The 13,724-nt window shown below is 36.4% G+C and overlaps 1 protein-coding gene across 1 annotated transcript in view; it reads right to left on the bottom strand.

Annotated features, from left to right (window-relative positions):
- Positions 1-1,093: 1,093 nt before the first annotated feature.
- LOC122117871 (sodium-coupled monocarboxylate transporter 2-like) overlaps positions 1,094-13,724 on the bottom strand; it is a 51,499-nt gene continuing 38,868 nt past the window's right edge. Inside the window, exons 12-16 of the mRNA XM_042691745.1 lie at positions 11,865-11,951; positions 10,964-11,130; positions 9,474-9,577; positions 3,716-3,843; positions 1,094-1,287 (exon numbers count right to left, since the gene is read on the bottom strand). Of these exons, the coding sequence (XP_042547679.1) occupies positions 1,132-1,287; positions 3,716-3,843; positions 9,474-9,577; positions 10,964-11,130; positions 11,865-11,951 (642 nt within the window). The 3' untranslated portion in view covers positions 1,094-1,131. The remainder of the gene's footprint in view (positions 1,288-3,715; positions 3,844-9,473; positions 9,578-10,963; positions 11,131-11,864; positions 11,952-13,724) is intronic.

Below are 13,724 nucleotides of genomic sequence, written 5' to 3'. Positions count from 1 at the left end.
TATGTATCCCAATTTATAAGAATATAATAACTACTAAATTAATTGCATCGCCAAGTTTTCACATCATTACTAGCTTGGTTGTATCTCAAAAGTGTTTCCAGAATTTCTGTCCCCATTTATTTACAGTTGTACCTAAATATGTTCCTTTTTACTTCCTTCTCAAATGTATGTGTTTCTCAATTTTCTCATATTTGTAGCCCAGTTTTTCTCCTCTGGAGTTTAGAAGAATTATTTTTAGTATTTGGTCATAACAGCTTGAGTAGCAGGTATGATTAAATAAAGATTAAAGGTAGCAGAGAATCATGAAAGGGGTGGCATACACTTAAATTAGTTATATTCATAAACTTTGTTGAACAGCAGTTTCTTTGTGCAACTAGTTAAATATGTATATATATATATATATATACATATATATATATATATACATATATATATATATATATATACCTTGTACTCTGAGTGCTCTTCCTAACTATAGTAAATATTAAACTCAGTTCAATATATGTGTGATATACAAATATGATAGTTTATTTATATATACCATATATAATATAGACCAATATATATATATATATATATTCCAAAGGGTAGACTTGGGAGGATCAGGCAGTAGTTAAGTGATCACACTACAGCTCTATTTCAAACGTCTCTACACCTATATCAGAAGCTCAGTAACTTTAATATTTGGATTCCTCCTCTACATTTTTCCTTTAAACCTCCAAGGTTTTTTTGTTTGTTTTTGTTTTTGTTTGTGATGGTTAACACTACAAAGTGAGGCTCAGGGATGCAGGTCAGCAAAGTGCTATGTTCAATTGCCATATCCAAACAAATCAAAGTGAAAATCCTAGACTGAAATTTTGAAGTTTAATAGGAAGCAAAGATAGTGACTTCAATTGTGATGGAATCCAGTCCTAATTTATTCAAAGAGGAAGTGACCATATTCTATGGTGGGATTGATGACTATCATTGCAAATTGATCAAACAACCACTTTAATTATATAAATAAGTATAAATAGATACAAGTCAACCTATCTTCTCACAGTGACCATTGACCAAATCTGTTTATATTTTGCAAGAAGTATGGTGAGTGTATATATGTGTATGTGCAAATATGCATTCACATGCATCATCCTAAAAATACGTAATCTCTGACTCTGATGCCATATTGTTGTAGCTTTTGTTCTTGGGATCAAAGCCTGGACTATGGCTCAGGTTGTCTTGCCTGAGTCCATTCTGTAACGCATATCCGGAACCTTGCTTCCAGGCACTACCGTTCTCATGGTAATCCTGAAAAAAATACAAAGACACATGTTTTAAAAGGAAAATCTTAACTTATTTCAAGTCAATGTGAAGATGTTACTTAGGCTCCCTTTTTCAATAATAATAATAATATACCAATATAATTGTATTTCAAGTCTCTCTGACCTAAAATACTTCCCAACTGTTGAAAATAATTGTCTATTTCTAATAGTAATAAGAACAATTTAATTAGCAATGATAATATCTTCAGTTACTTAAAGAAATGTATAACTTGTTCATTTCATTCAGCATTCCTGATGTAGTGTTATTAGCTCATGAGGAATGAGAGACCTGTTTCTCAGGCAGTGGTGGTCTACTTCCTATTAGGATCAGCAGTCTTTCTTACTGCTAACAAGAGGCCCAGTATGTAATATCGCCTGGAAGCTGCTCAGCATTGACAATAATGACACCTCAGTGTTCTCTGCTACTCTCAACTCAGCCTTGAGAAGAGAGGCTCTTGCAACAACAGAAATGATTACTTGTTCCCAGAAATTTACATCCAGAAAAAGGTCAGTAAACTACTAAATAGAATTGTTATTTCAAAAACTTCCCCATTATGTACTTATGCAAACATTAGTTTGTTCTCTCAGACGCCTCCTTAGCAAAGTAAGTTGCTGTTCTGGATAAATTTAAGTTCCAATCAGAACTGTCAATTGTCAGTCAGGACAGACCACTCGTTTGCCACATCTCTGCTAACACACCAAGACTGACTTCAGAACCTAAGTGTGACTGTGCACTCCTATTTCATGTCTCATACCATAATTTATCTAGTTCCAATCCAGACCTTACACTTAAAAGATCTCCTTGAAATCACTTGAGCCTAGAACCTTACAAATATCAACACCTGAACTTTGTACTCTGAGTCTCTGATAAGACAGTGCTCCTCCTAACTATAGTAAATATTAAACTCAGTTCAATATATGTGTGATATACAAATATGATAGTTTATTTATATATACCATATATAATATAGACTAATATTAATGTGTTATATATTATGTATAGTATATACATAGTACTAATATATTTCTATACACAATAAACATGTATGCTTTTTTAGTATTTTTTATATATCTGTATATTCTTATATATATTTAGATGTTTGTATTAGTACATACCATAAATTAGTTATATATCAGTATACATTACATATTATTATATATTATGTACTAGTATATATTTTTATATTTGTATTAATATTTATTTTAGTCATATATTACAAGCTATATATTATATTTACTATATAACATATACTAAAACACATATACACACATAATCTCATGACGTTTTCTAGGGAGGAGAACAATGGACAGCCCAGAAATATGTGCTATGATAAGAGTATTTACTGCCAATTCTAAACAGAGTAAAATGTCTGAGGCTGAATGAGGAAAATGAATTTATAGCCGGGTGCCGGTGGCTCAAGCCTGTAATTCTAGCTGAGATCTGAGGATCGTAGTTCAAAGTCAGCCCTGGCAGGAAAGTCCGTGAGACTCTTATCTCCAATAAACCACTAGAAAACAGGAAGTGGCACGGTAGCTCAAATGGTAGAGCACTCACCTTGAGCTGAAGAGCGCAGGGACAGCGCCCAAGCCCAGAGTTAAAACCCCACAACCGACAAAAATAAAATAAAATAAAATAAATATATGTATATATATATACATATATATATATATATCTATACATATGTTATTTACAAATGTATTCTATGTGTGTGTATAGATAGGTAAGTAGATATTATTCCTGCCACTAGTCAAGTTAGAAGGTCAGGCTTTTAGTAGAATAGCCGCAAACCTATCAGTAACAAGGTCTTGCCGCTTTCAGATATCATGGTAACTCAGCCTGATCAGTGTTCTGTCAAGAATGTATGTCCTACCTAGCTTTGTTCCCCTTCTCTACGGCACCCTGGCGTCCTGCTTCAAGTCATTGTATTTCCAGTTTTGTCAGACTGGTCATTTTTCACTGATTTAAACTTAATAATACTTAGACAGGGTCTCTATTTTGACATGAGCACATTTTTTTTTCTTTTTAGTGCAGTACAGAGAATGTGGAAGTTAAGTACATCTTATTGCTATGTTGCCTGCAACTTGCCCACATAGTCTATATTTATATTCCAAAGAATGAGAATTGCTTGTATTCATTGTACTCTATATAATTATCCTCCCTAGTTCTCAGATAAGAAAAACAAATGAGAAGTTAAAACATTGTTCAAAGAAAGTCAATCATGTAACCAGACAAAGACACATTTACCTATCCACATATCTCTGTGTACTTAAAAGACTGAGGTAAATCTGGAGTTGAAATCTGGATGCTTTATGTTTTGACATTCATAGCCTTCCCTTTCCTTGAAGCAGACTCAATGAACTAAATGGGAATTCTAGGGAGTCAGCACTCATTGTGAAAAGCTCAAATACCTCACCTGCTCTGTTTCATTGTCATGCCGAACACCACACCAGCACAGAGTTTTGTATTTCTTAGACCAAAAGCAAAATAGATTGCAAACTGGTCTAATTAAGAGTGGGTTAATATCTTTGCCATTTTGCAGACCTATTAACAAAGAAGAGATGATAGATTAGACCACAAAAGGTATCAGGACTTTCATTAAGAAATTAACCATTGCTGGGAACCAGTGGCTCACGCCTATAGTCCTAGCTACTCAAGAGGTTGAGATCTGAGGATCGAGGTTCACAGCCAGCCTGAGCAGGAAAGTCCGTGAGACTCTTATCTCCAATAAACCATTGGAAAATTGGAAGTGGTACTGTGGCTCAAGTGGTAGAGTGCTCACCTTGAGCTGAAGAGATCATAGAGCGCCCAGGCCCAGAGTTCAGGCCCCACAACCAACAAAAAGAAAAGAAATTAACCATTATTTACTTGAGAAATAGGTTATTTCTTTGTATAAGAGGAAAATGAGTCTCATTTAGAGTTAGCTGCAGAAAGAGATGGAAACTAGTTTTCAGAAATCTACAAATTGTCTGTTCAGGCAAGTTCAGTACTGCAGAACCAAAAAACATACATATTTAAAAGTATTTATCATAGAAAATATTCTTTTAGAAAACTTCACAGTTCAACTGAAGAGATAGTGGGGAACCATATTACTACCTTCAACAAAGCTCTGCTTCATTCTAATCAGATATTTTCAAAATCACTTAAATTAGAACCTGTAAAATTAAAAAGATTAATTGTATGCTAATTCTTCCTTTCACCCTGCAACAATGTCATAGACAGGCAACCCTCATGTGTTCCCATGACCATTCTACATTTAGAAAAGCATCACTGATACTCATACCAACATATAAAGAGTAAGGGTGTTTCTCCTCTCAGAACCCATCCAGTCTTCTGTCACCACGGCTATTCATGAATATCAGTCTCAATGATGCCAAGAATGTGATGGCCAGTTTAGCAACCACTAGGAGGAGCAGTGGGCTGGAAATTAAACATCATATTCCTTCAAGGTACCAGATACAGTCTGTTCACACATTTGTTCTCAAATTCCTATCTAGAGATTAATCAATAAATAAATATATACCAACAGATTTGTAAAATTCGACTTCAGGTTCAAATAACATATTCCCTAACGTTTTGAATATCTCCAAATATGTTTTACCAAGTAGAATTCTACTGCTTTTGATAATAAGTATCCATTAACACCTTTTGAAGAGGCCTATTTTATAGAGATGAATCCCCAGAGAGGTAGGTATTGTTAGTAAGAAATGTTTAAGACCTAATAAATGCTGGAAAGAAAGTGACTACCTGTGCTCTTAGAGCCTAGGTAACATTTCATTTGTAAATATGTAGGTAGTGAAGGAGGTTATGCAAAACCTGGACTTCTTTCCAAGTGTGAATCTAACTCATAAGAATTTAATATAAATTCCACCCATCTCTAAGATTTCAAACAGAGAAAATGTTTGTCAAATACTCTTATAAATAATGCAGATCTATAATGTCCAAGACAAGATAAGAGATTTGCTAATGAGGGGCTCTTAGTTTCATATGGTTTACATTCTATTTCTTTTCACAGTTTAAAAAAAAAAAGACTTGTGGGAGATAATCGATAGCAAAGCAAAGGAGAATTTAATGACTTTTTTTTTTGTCGGTTGTGGGGCTTGAACTCTGGGCCTGAGTGCTGTCCCTAAGCTCTTCAGCTCAAGGTGAGCACTCTACCACTTGAGCTACAGCACCACATCTAGTTTTCTGATGGTTAATTGGAGATAAGAGTTTCACGGACTTTCCTGCCCGGGCTGGCTTTCAACCGAGATCCTCAGATCTCAGCCTCCTGAGTAGCTAGGATTACAGGCGTGAGCCACCGACTCCCGGCTTTAAAGACATTTTATGATTAGGATGATTAGAAATAAGCATGAAATTGGGACTTTTGTCTTTTTCATTTAAACCTGGGTGTGTATCATATTTAAAGAACAAAATCTTAGAATTTCATCATAAAGAACACAGACTACAGGTCTACAGACCTGTCTACCTGTTCATGGACATGATCATCCAGAAAAGAAAGTCAAAGCAGATGAGATAATTTTATGTAAACAAGTGAATTTTTCTCAAGAAAACAGAAACAGGCTTGAAGATGAAATGTCTCTACTTAAATTGCATCTTTGGGTCATTTTTGAAAAAAAGGTTCCCTATTCCCTGAACCAAATAACCCCTGTGACAAGATCCTAGCCTCATGAGAAGAGAGTTCTCTGGGATGCATCCTCTACGTGTCTCCATTGCTGTGTGCTCACTGCAAGACACAACCTCCTAGACCCCTCACAGAAGCCCTGAAGACAAGACAAGCAGTGAGTGAGGCAGGAAGCCCTGGGGGTAGAGCAAAAAGGATCTAGTGGGAAAAAAACATAACTTGAGCAATCTTAAGAAACAAAGTTCATTTTTCGACATAACCACTCTAGAAAGTGATATGGAGATTCCTCAAAAGACTCCACATAAACCTCCCTTATGACCCAGCAATCCCACTTTTGGGCATTTACCAAAATGATCAAGACCATACTAAAGCTACCAGCACAACTATGTTTACTGCAGCATTATTTACCCTAGCTAAGATATGGAACCAACCCAGATGCCCCTCAGTAGATGAATGGAGCAAGAAAATGTGAGATATATAGAAATGGACACACACACACACACACACACACACACACACACACATACACACACACAATGGAATTCTATGCCTCCATCAGAAAGAATGACATTGCCCCATTTGTTAGGAAATGGAAAGACTTGGAAAAAATTATATTAAGTGAAGTAAGCCAGGCCCAAAGAATCATTGGTCCCATGGTTTCCCTCATTTTCAATAACTAGTATATGTCTGAGACAAGCAGAAATGGTCATATAAGTTGATGTTAGGCAAAATGAACCCCAAGATAAGTATTCAAATGGTTTTTCTTTCTTGCTATTGTTTCTAACATATTTATAAAATGATTTCTTTGATGCTTTGTATGTCCCTCCCCCACGGTATTACCCCTGTACATACCCCTGTATTTGATGTTGGTATAATTTGTGGAGGGCAAAGGAAAAATCAATTATTTAAATAGGGATACAGGTGGAACCATTGCAACAATGAGATGTACAAGGAGCATCATTTTCTGAGTCTGGTCTAGACAATTCATAAGGCCATAACTGTAAAATAACAAAAGTTAAGATAGATGGGTTAAAAGGGGATGGGTTCTGGGTCCAGTGATACTGTGTATGAATAGTGATTCCATGGTGCTCAAGTCAAACTCCGCTACTCCCCAAAACAAACAAACAAATAAACTGGAAATCAGAATGGCCTCAATATTTGCAAGATGGAAGCGTGAAGCTAAAGCAAAGGGTTTTTGTTGTAACTATTAAACTGTTCTTTTGTCAAGCCAAATCAGTCACAAACAATAGTAAATAATAGGCCATGCTGTGCTTTTATAAAGCTTGGTTTTTTTAAAATGTAGTAGGCATGTTAAAGCCTTTGCTTGCTCAACTTGCATTTAAGAGATTAAAATAACTGATAACTGAAGGTTTTTACATCAATACCCCTGGCCAAATGACAAATGAAGAAATAAAAGTAAGATCAGATAATAAAAATTGGAACAAACATTGGAACAGACATTGGAACAAACCTCTGCCTACTGTCCTGACAAATGAGACATGTTTGTGTGTGTTTAGTGTGTGTGTGTGTGTGTGTGTGTGTGTGTGTGTGTGTGTGTGTGTGTGTGTGTATGCTAGTACTGGGGCTTGAACTCAGGGTCTTGGTGCTATGCTTAGCTTTTTTGCCCAAGATTGGTGCTCTACCATTTGAAACACAGCTCTACTTCTAGGTTTTTGCTGGTTAATTTGAGATAAGAATCACAGACTTTAAATGTTATTTTTATTTCATATGGATAAATTTGAGAAAGACAAAGTAACTTTCATCCTTCTGTTAATAATGAAGAGTTTAAAAGGTATTTTGGCTAAGAACACCTTTCACCAGCTGATGAAGAGTAATGAGAGTGTAATGACATAAACAGCTTGGTAGAACAAATCAACACAGAACTGAATGTATTTGTCATCATTATGAGTCATATGAATAGCATATCTTTGAGGTGCAGGCTAATCTGGAAGGAAGATTATTGAAATTATCACCTAGTAACACCAAACAAAGCCTGAGAATGTAGCTCAGTGGCAGAGAATTTGTCTAGTATACACAAGGCCTGTGGGTTCAAAAGTTCAGTCCCAGCACTTAATTTTTAAAAAAATGACCAAGCAAGACTCAAAATAGGATGAGAACAGGCTCACAAAGCCTCTGCCTTCTCTAATGACTTTATTTTTTAACATATTTAAATTACACTTATAAATTTCAGTGAGTACTATAAAAGATTACTAAAAAGCTCCATATTTACAGGACCGTTAGTGACAGAACCTCATTTGGGGAGAGGTACCACATAGCCGAGACATCTGGCTGCCAAGCACAATGCTTTCCTCAAAGAAGAGGTGATATAATTTGCCGCTAATGTGGTACTACCACTTTATTACCTCTAAGACTTGACACATTTTGAAGGAAAGCAAACACAGGAATTGACACCAGGATAATCACCCATGTCCAAGATGGCACAGGATATTTCCATCCTGATTCCATATAAGTGCTATTGCATTAACACTCACACCAGAACATGTTAATCCTGATGCACATCTGGAAAATGCACAGACTAGCAAGCCACATCCTGCTTGGGATGCAAGCAGTTTGACTTCTCATCAAGTGTCTTGGCTGACAACTAGAAAAGTAGACAGTCTTCTAGGTGAAACTATTTATATAAGTAAAGATGTGAGGAATCATTGCTATCAGGCTGAGAAATAACATTATTAGCATGGTAATGGGGGTGGTGTTATAACTTTATATTTTATTTGCTATCATTCCCATGATTTTCTTAAATAAATTTGAGTGTTTAGCAGCCCTGCCTAGAATATTAAGGCATTGGAGCTTGCACATAGCATTTCCTTTCCACTCTTAGATGAAAAGCTGCCATTTCTGACTTTGTATTCATTTAATGGTGGTACAAAAGTAAAATATCCTAATAATTTATTTAGTTAAACTATTTATTCCAAGTTAGAGGCAAAAGTGCTGGGGCCCATTCCATCCCACCAACACTATCACTAATCCTTCTAATCCCACATGGATTTGGGGACAGGAAGGAAAACAGACTCTAGTGAGACTATGACACAAAGCATAGATGTTTAAAACCAGTTCCAAAAATGGCAGAGCCCATGCCTGCAGAGGAGCAGACTCCAAAAGACGAAGAAGGTCCAGTAACAGTAAGAGCTTCATGAACTCATGAAGCACGTTAGCCCAGGCAGATTCACTGAGATAGACAGTGAAGGAAACCTTCATATACTACTGACCGTGAAGAGAAAGGGTGACTTCGATGATTTAGGCTTCCTTAATAATTACAATGTTACAAAACATTCCTCAGACTGGCTCTCTGAGAACCATGTTTCAGAGCATCTTACTTTCTTTTCAGGAAACATGAGCTGAATATATTAATGCTCTCATATATACTGATGGAAGAGATAGTTTTGTGTGCCAATTTGAGAGAACAGATATGTCCCTGGGAAGAAGGCTTTCTGTGGTGGATTCAAAACTGAACAAAAGAGACAGCCATGTGTACCACCAGTGCATGAAGTAGCCCTTATCTTCATTGGTCCCAAGGAGGGAAGTCACCAACCTGTGATGAAGCTGATGATTATTCCAGCACCAATGCATCCTAGGTAGCCCATGGCACTGAAGTAAAGGTAGGAGAGTGAGTACCAGGTGTCAGCTAGTGCAGGTCTGTGGGAGACAACAGCACATATCACATTCTGCGATTATGATCCACAGTGACTTATCAGATAGCTTAAGGTTTATACTGGGGCCTGGATATGACAGGGTAAAGAGTCAAAAATCAAGGGGTTTTGTAGCACAAGGAAAAGTACCATAGTACCATTAGAATCAAATAATCCTATCAAACTTTGGAAAGAAGGTTCAGGACAAAAAACAGTTTTTCCATATTATTCTGTAGGTTAAACTGAAGAATGAATGGCCTCAATATGGTAGCTGTAGACTCAGAAAAGTACTTCAGTAATATATATCTGGAGATAGCTTTGGATAGGGAGAGAAGAGAAGGAAATGTGGCAAACCAAGAGGAATAATAAGAATAATTTCACATGTATTAGTAAATTATTTAATTCAAGCAGAATCATTTTACTTGTGCAGAGTTTGTAATGATGACAGTAATTTTCAGAAAGGCAAATACAATGGAGAAAGAGGGGGTATGCCAGTCCCAGGTAGATCTTCACAGATATACAGAATTATCTGGGCATTTTAGAAGGTTTGATGGAAGAACTGAGAAAATGCAGGGAAATATTGTGACTGCCCCAAAACAAACTAGGTTTCTGGAAAGTCTTAAATTTCCTATTTTTCAGACATGTCTCAATATTCAGTTAGAATTAATACACACTTATCAAGTCAGATACAACACTATATATATATTACTATGTAATATATGTGTAATATATGCTATATATGTATAGATTACTATATATAAGTAATATATACTATGTAGTATATTCATATACATTATTAATATATATTCACATATATGTATATATAACATATTTATACTGTATAATATATTATATAAAGGGTTTTGCTCTTCCTCCAAACCCATAATTAGATGTCTACCACCTCATATTTGTCCAATAATACAGAGAGGAAAATGATAAAATCAAAATCCAAACGTTTCATTATTTCATAGTCCATATTTTTTTCCTACACCATAACATGTCCTGTATTGTTGTCTTAGATTAGGAAGGAATGATTTTGTGCCCTGAGTGTGGACAACAGCCTAGTTCTCTTCTTTGCAGGGCTTCATTCTTTAAGGATAATATGATGCTTGTACTTGCTCATCTAATTTTCAATACTCTACTAGTGCTTTATGGTATGCATTCATATTTTCAAGATATAGTTGGGCCAAGTTTACTGTTATGTGCCTAAATACAGAAGAGCATCTGCAGAAAGCCAGAGCCCTGCATAGCAGTCTTCAGGCTTCTCTACTACAGAGTAATTCTCATAGGAAAGTAATCCATGTCAGCCTGATCCCTGAGGAGTGTACTTTCCATCAGACTGAGGACCTGCTCTCTGGAGGAGAGCAGGAGCATCAACTTGAAGTCGACATACCTGTTAGAGATCTCTGGACGGATTGTCGTTGTCATATTTGATTGGACACATTGGTCTGTTGATAAAGGCAAAGGCCACGTCTTAGAATCTGGGGCAGGATAAATGAAGGACCCGATGCCTACCCAAAATGATAAGGCAATCCCAGTAATGAAGCCTCCTAGTGCACCCTTTATGAAGAAAGAAGAAGTTAATAAGCTGTGAGACAAAGCAGTGTGTTGTAAGAGTAATGATACAAGTGGTCCTTGCCTCCACAGAGGAAGAGGCTATCCATCTCAACCACTGACCACACACATTGGAAGCAGCCTAGCTTGCCTTAAATTCAACCCTCACAAAGCTGTCTGTTTATTTATAGGGCTGGGGTCATAGGATGGTTTCATGTGTGTTAGACAAGCACTCTACCAAAGAGCTACACCCTCTGGCTCCACAAAGCTGCTTTAATGAAGAATGTATTCCTTAAACGATGACCCAAGAGAATTTCACAGTAATTAGTTTATTTCGATTTGTTGCAAGACATTTTTTTCCCTTTGGTATTTTTTTCTTGTAAAAGAAATACTAGTACTTCAATTTTCAGAGGAAGATTTTCAGAAGTTGAGGAAACCTTTAAGTAAACAGGACAATTGTAGCCATTTTTTACTGGCAGCTAATATACAAAAATTCTTAACTGTATTTTTCCCCAAGTAACTTGGTTAATCTGCAAATCTTAAATTTAGGCTTTATGACTGGCAAGTTTTGTAGTCTTTTGTTTCAGTCTAAGTACTACAAAGTGCAACTATTAGTCCTTTCCTTCAAACGTTCTATTTCCTGGGGAGAATAAATGGCATTTCTAAGTAACATGAAAGGAAAAAAAATGTAGGGTCCTGGTCTGATCCAGGGATCATAAAGAGGAATGTAGAATCCTTACCTTCCAGTTCACAAAAGGGAAGAGGATTCCCAGAGAGAATAAACCCAGCATCGGTCCCCCGCACATACAATGGATGCTGATGGTAGCCTGTGGAACAACGCAGCCAGGTTAGCCCTGTGATACCACTGCACCTGGAGCTTACCTGTCACTTTCCCGCCTTACACCTGGAATAAAATGAGGTCTTATTTCTGTTTGGGCTACTTGTCAAACACGTGGTTTCTATAAGTCAGTTCTGAGTTTAATGATAAATATTATCTCAAAAAATAAAAAGAAAGTCTTTCCATTTCCCAACATTCTTTCTGATGGAGGCATAGAATTCCATTGTGTATATATACCACATTTTCTTGATCCATTCTTCTACTGAAAGGCATCTGGGTTCGTTCTATATCTTAGCTATAGTGAATAATGCTGCGATAAGCATAGTTGTGCTGGTAGCTTTAGTATGGCCTTGTTTGTGATAGTTTGGGTAAATTCCTAAACGTGGGATTGCTGGGTCATAGGGGAACTCTATGAATAGTCTTTTGAGGAACCTTCATGCTGCTTTCCAAACTCAAAGAAACATACATAGGTCCATGGTTTTCCTTATCTGCAATAACTAGTATATGTCTAGGACAAGCAGAAGAGGTCAAAAGCTATGTACATATGACCATATAAGATGATGCTAAGCGAAATGAACCCCAAGATAAGGATACAAGACGTTTCATCTGTCTTTTTGGGTTTTTTAATGTACTTATAATATACTATGTGATTTTGTTTGTTTCTTTGTATGTTCTTCTCCCATAGTATAACCCCTGTTGTCACTGTATTTGATTCTGGTGCCCTGCATCTTGTATATACATTTTTTTAATTTGGAGAGGGGAAGGGAAATAACAAAATGCTGAAATAAGGACACAGGCTGACCCATTATAACAATGATATGCACAAAACACTATGTTAAAAACAAACTTTACAACTTTGTGGGGGAGAGGGAGGGAGGAGTTGGGGAGGTGGAGAGGAAAAACAAAGGAGGGGGTAACAATCCTTGGTAGGAAATGGACTCATTACCTTACTCATGTAACTGTAACCCCTCTGGACAGTATCTTTACAGTAAAAATATATATTTGAAATTAAAAAAAAAATAAAAAGAAAATCAGGGCTAACAGAACCTTAGTAGATTTAGGGATATGCCTGATGTGGAAGGGGCACAGGCAAGATATAACTCCAAATTTATAACCCACATTTGCTCTTCTAAAATTTGGCTTTAAAAGAAAATCAAGAGCACAGAACACCATAACGTCCTTGTTCTTTTATATAAAAAGCAAAGAAAAAGGTTTGAAGGAGTATGTCAATAACAGTAAGAATACTCAAGATCTGAATAATAGCTCGACTGACCCAACAAAGATTTGGTAAGTTTGCTCAGTACCTCACATCTACTGAATTTCAGAGTTTTCTTCTTTCTCTAAAAAAATACACGATGAAGGGGACTTTTAGTCCATTCTCACTTTCATGTAAACCATTTGTCCAGAAAGATAAGCTGCAATACATTACCATTCCCTCTATTGATTGACACAATTAAATCCTGTTTACTGTGCTGCAGTGTTGAGAAGCTAAATGATTAACTACCACATAGGAGAGCCAATAATATAGCTAAAACAATTATTTCTTCTTGTGAAAAAAATTACAAACTTTTCCAAAATCATTAGTATGTCTCAGAGGGTATATGGCTTCTATCTATATGACAGCAAAAAAATAAATTTGGAAACTCCCTCTCCCTCTTTCTCCTTCTCTCTCTCTCTCTCTCTCTCCCTCTGTCTGTCTCTCTCTCTCTCTATATATATGTGTGTGTGTGTGTGTGTGTGTGTGTGTGTGTGTGCATTGTGC

The sequence above is a fragment of the Dipodomys spectabilis genome, unplaced genomic scaffold, assembly GCF_019054845.1.
Source record: "Dipodomys spectabilis isolate Male_0828 unplaced genomic scaffold, ASM1905484v1 ptg000145l, whole genome shotgun sequence".
Lineage (NCBI taxonomy): Eukaryota > Metazoa > Chordata > Mammalia > Rodentia > Heteromyidae > Dipodomys > Dipodomys spectabilis.
This window is presented reverse-complemented; position numbering and strand designations above follow the sequence as displayed.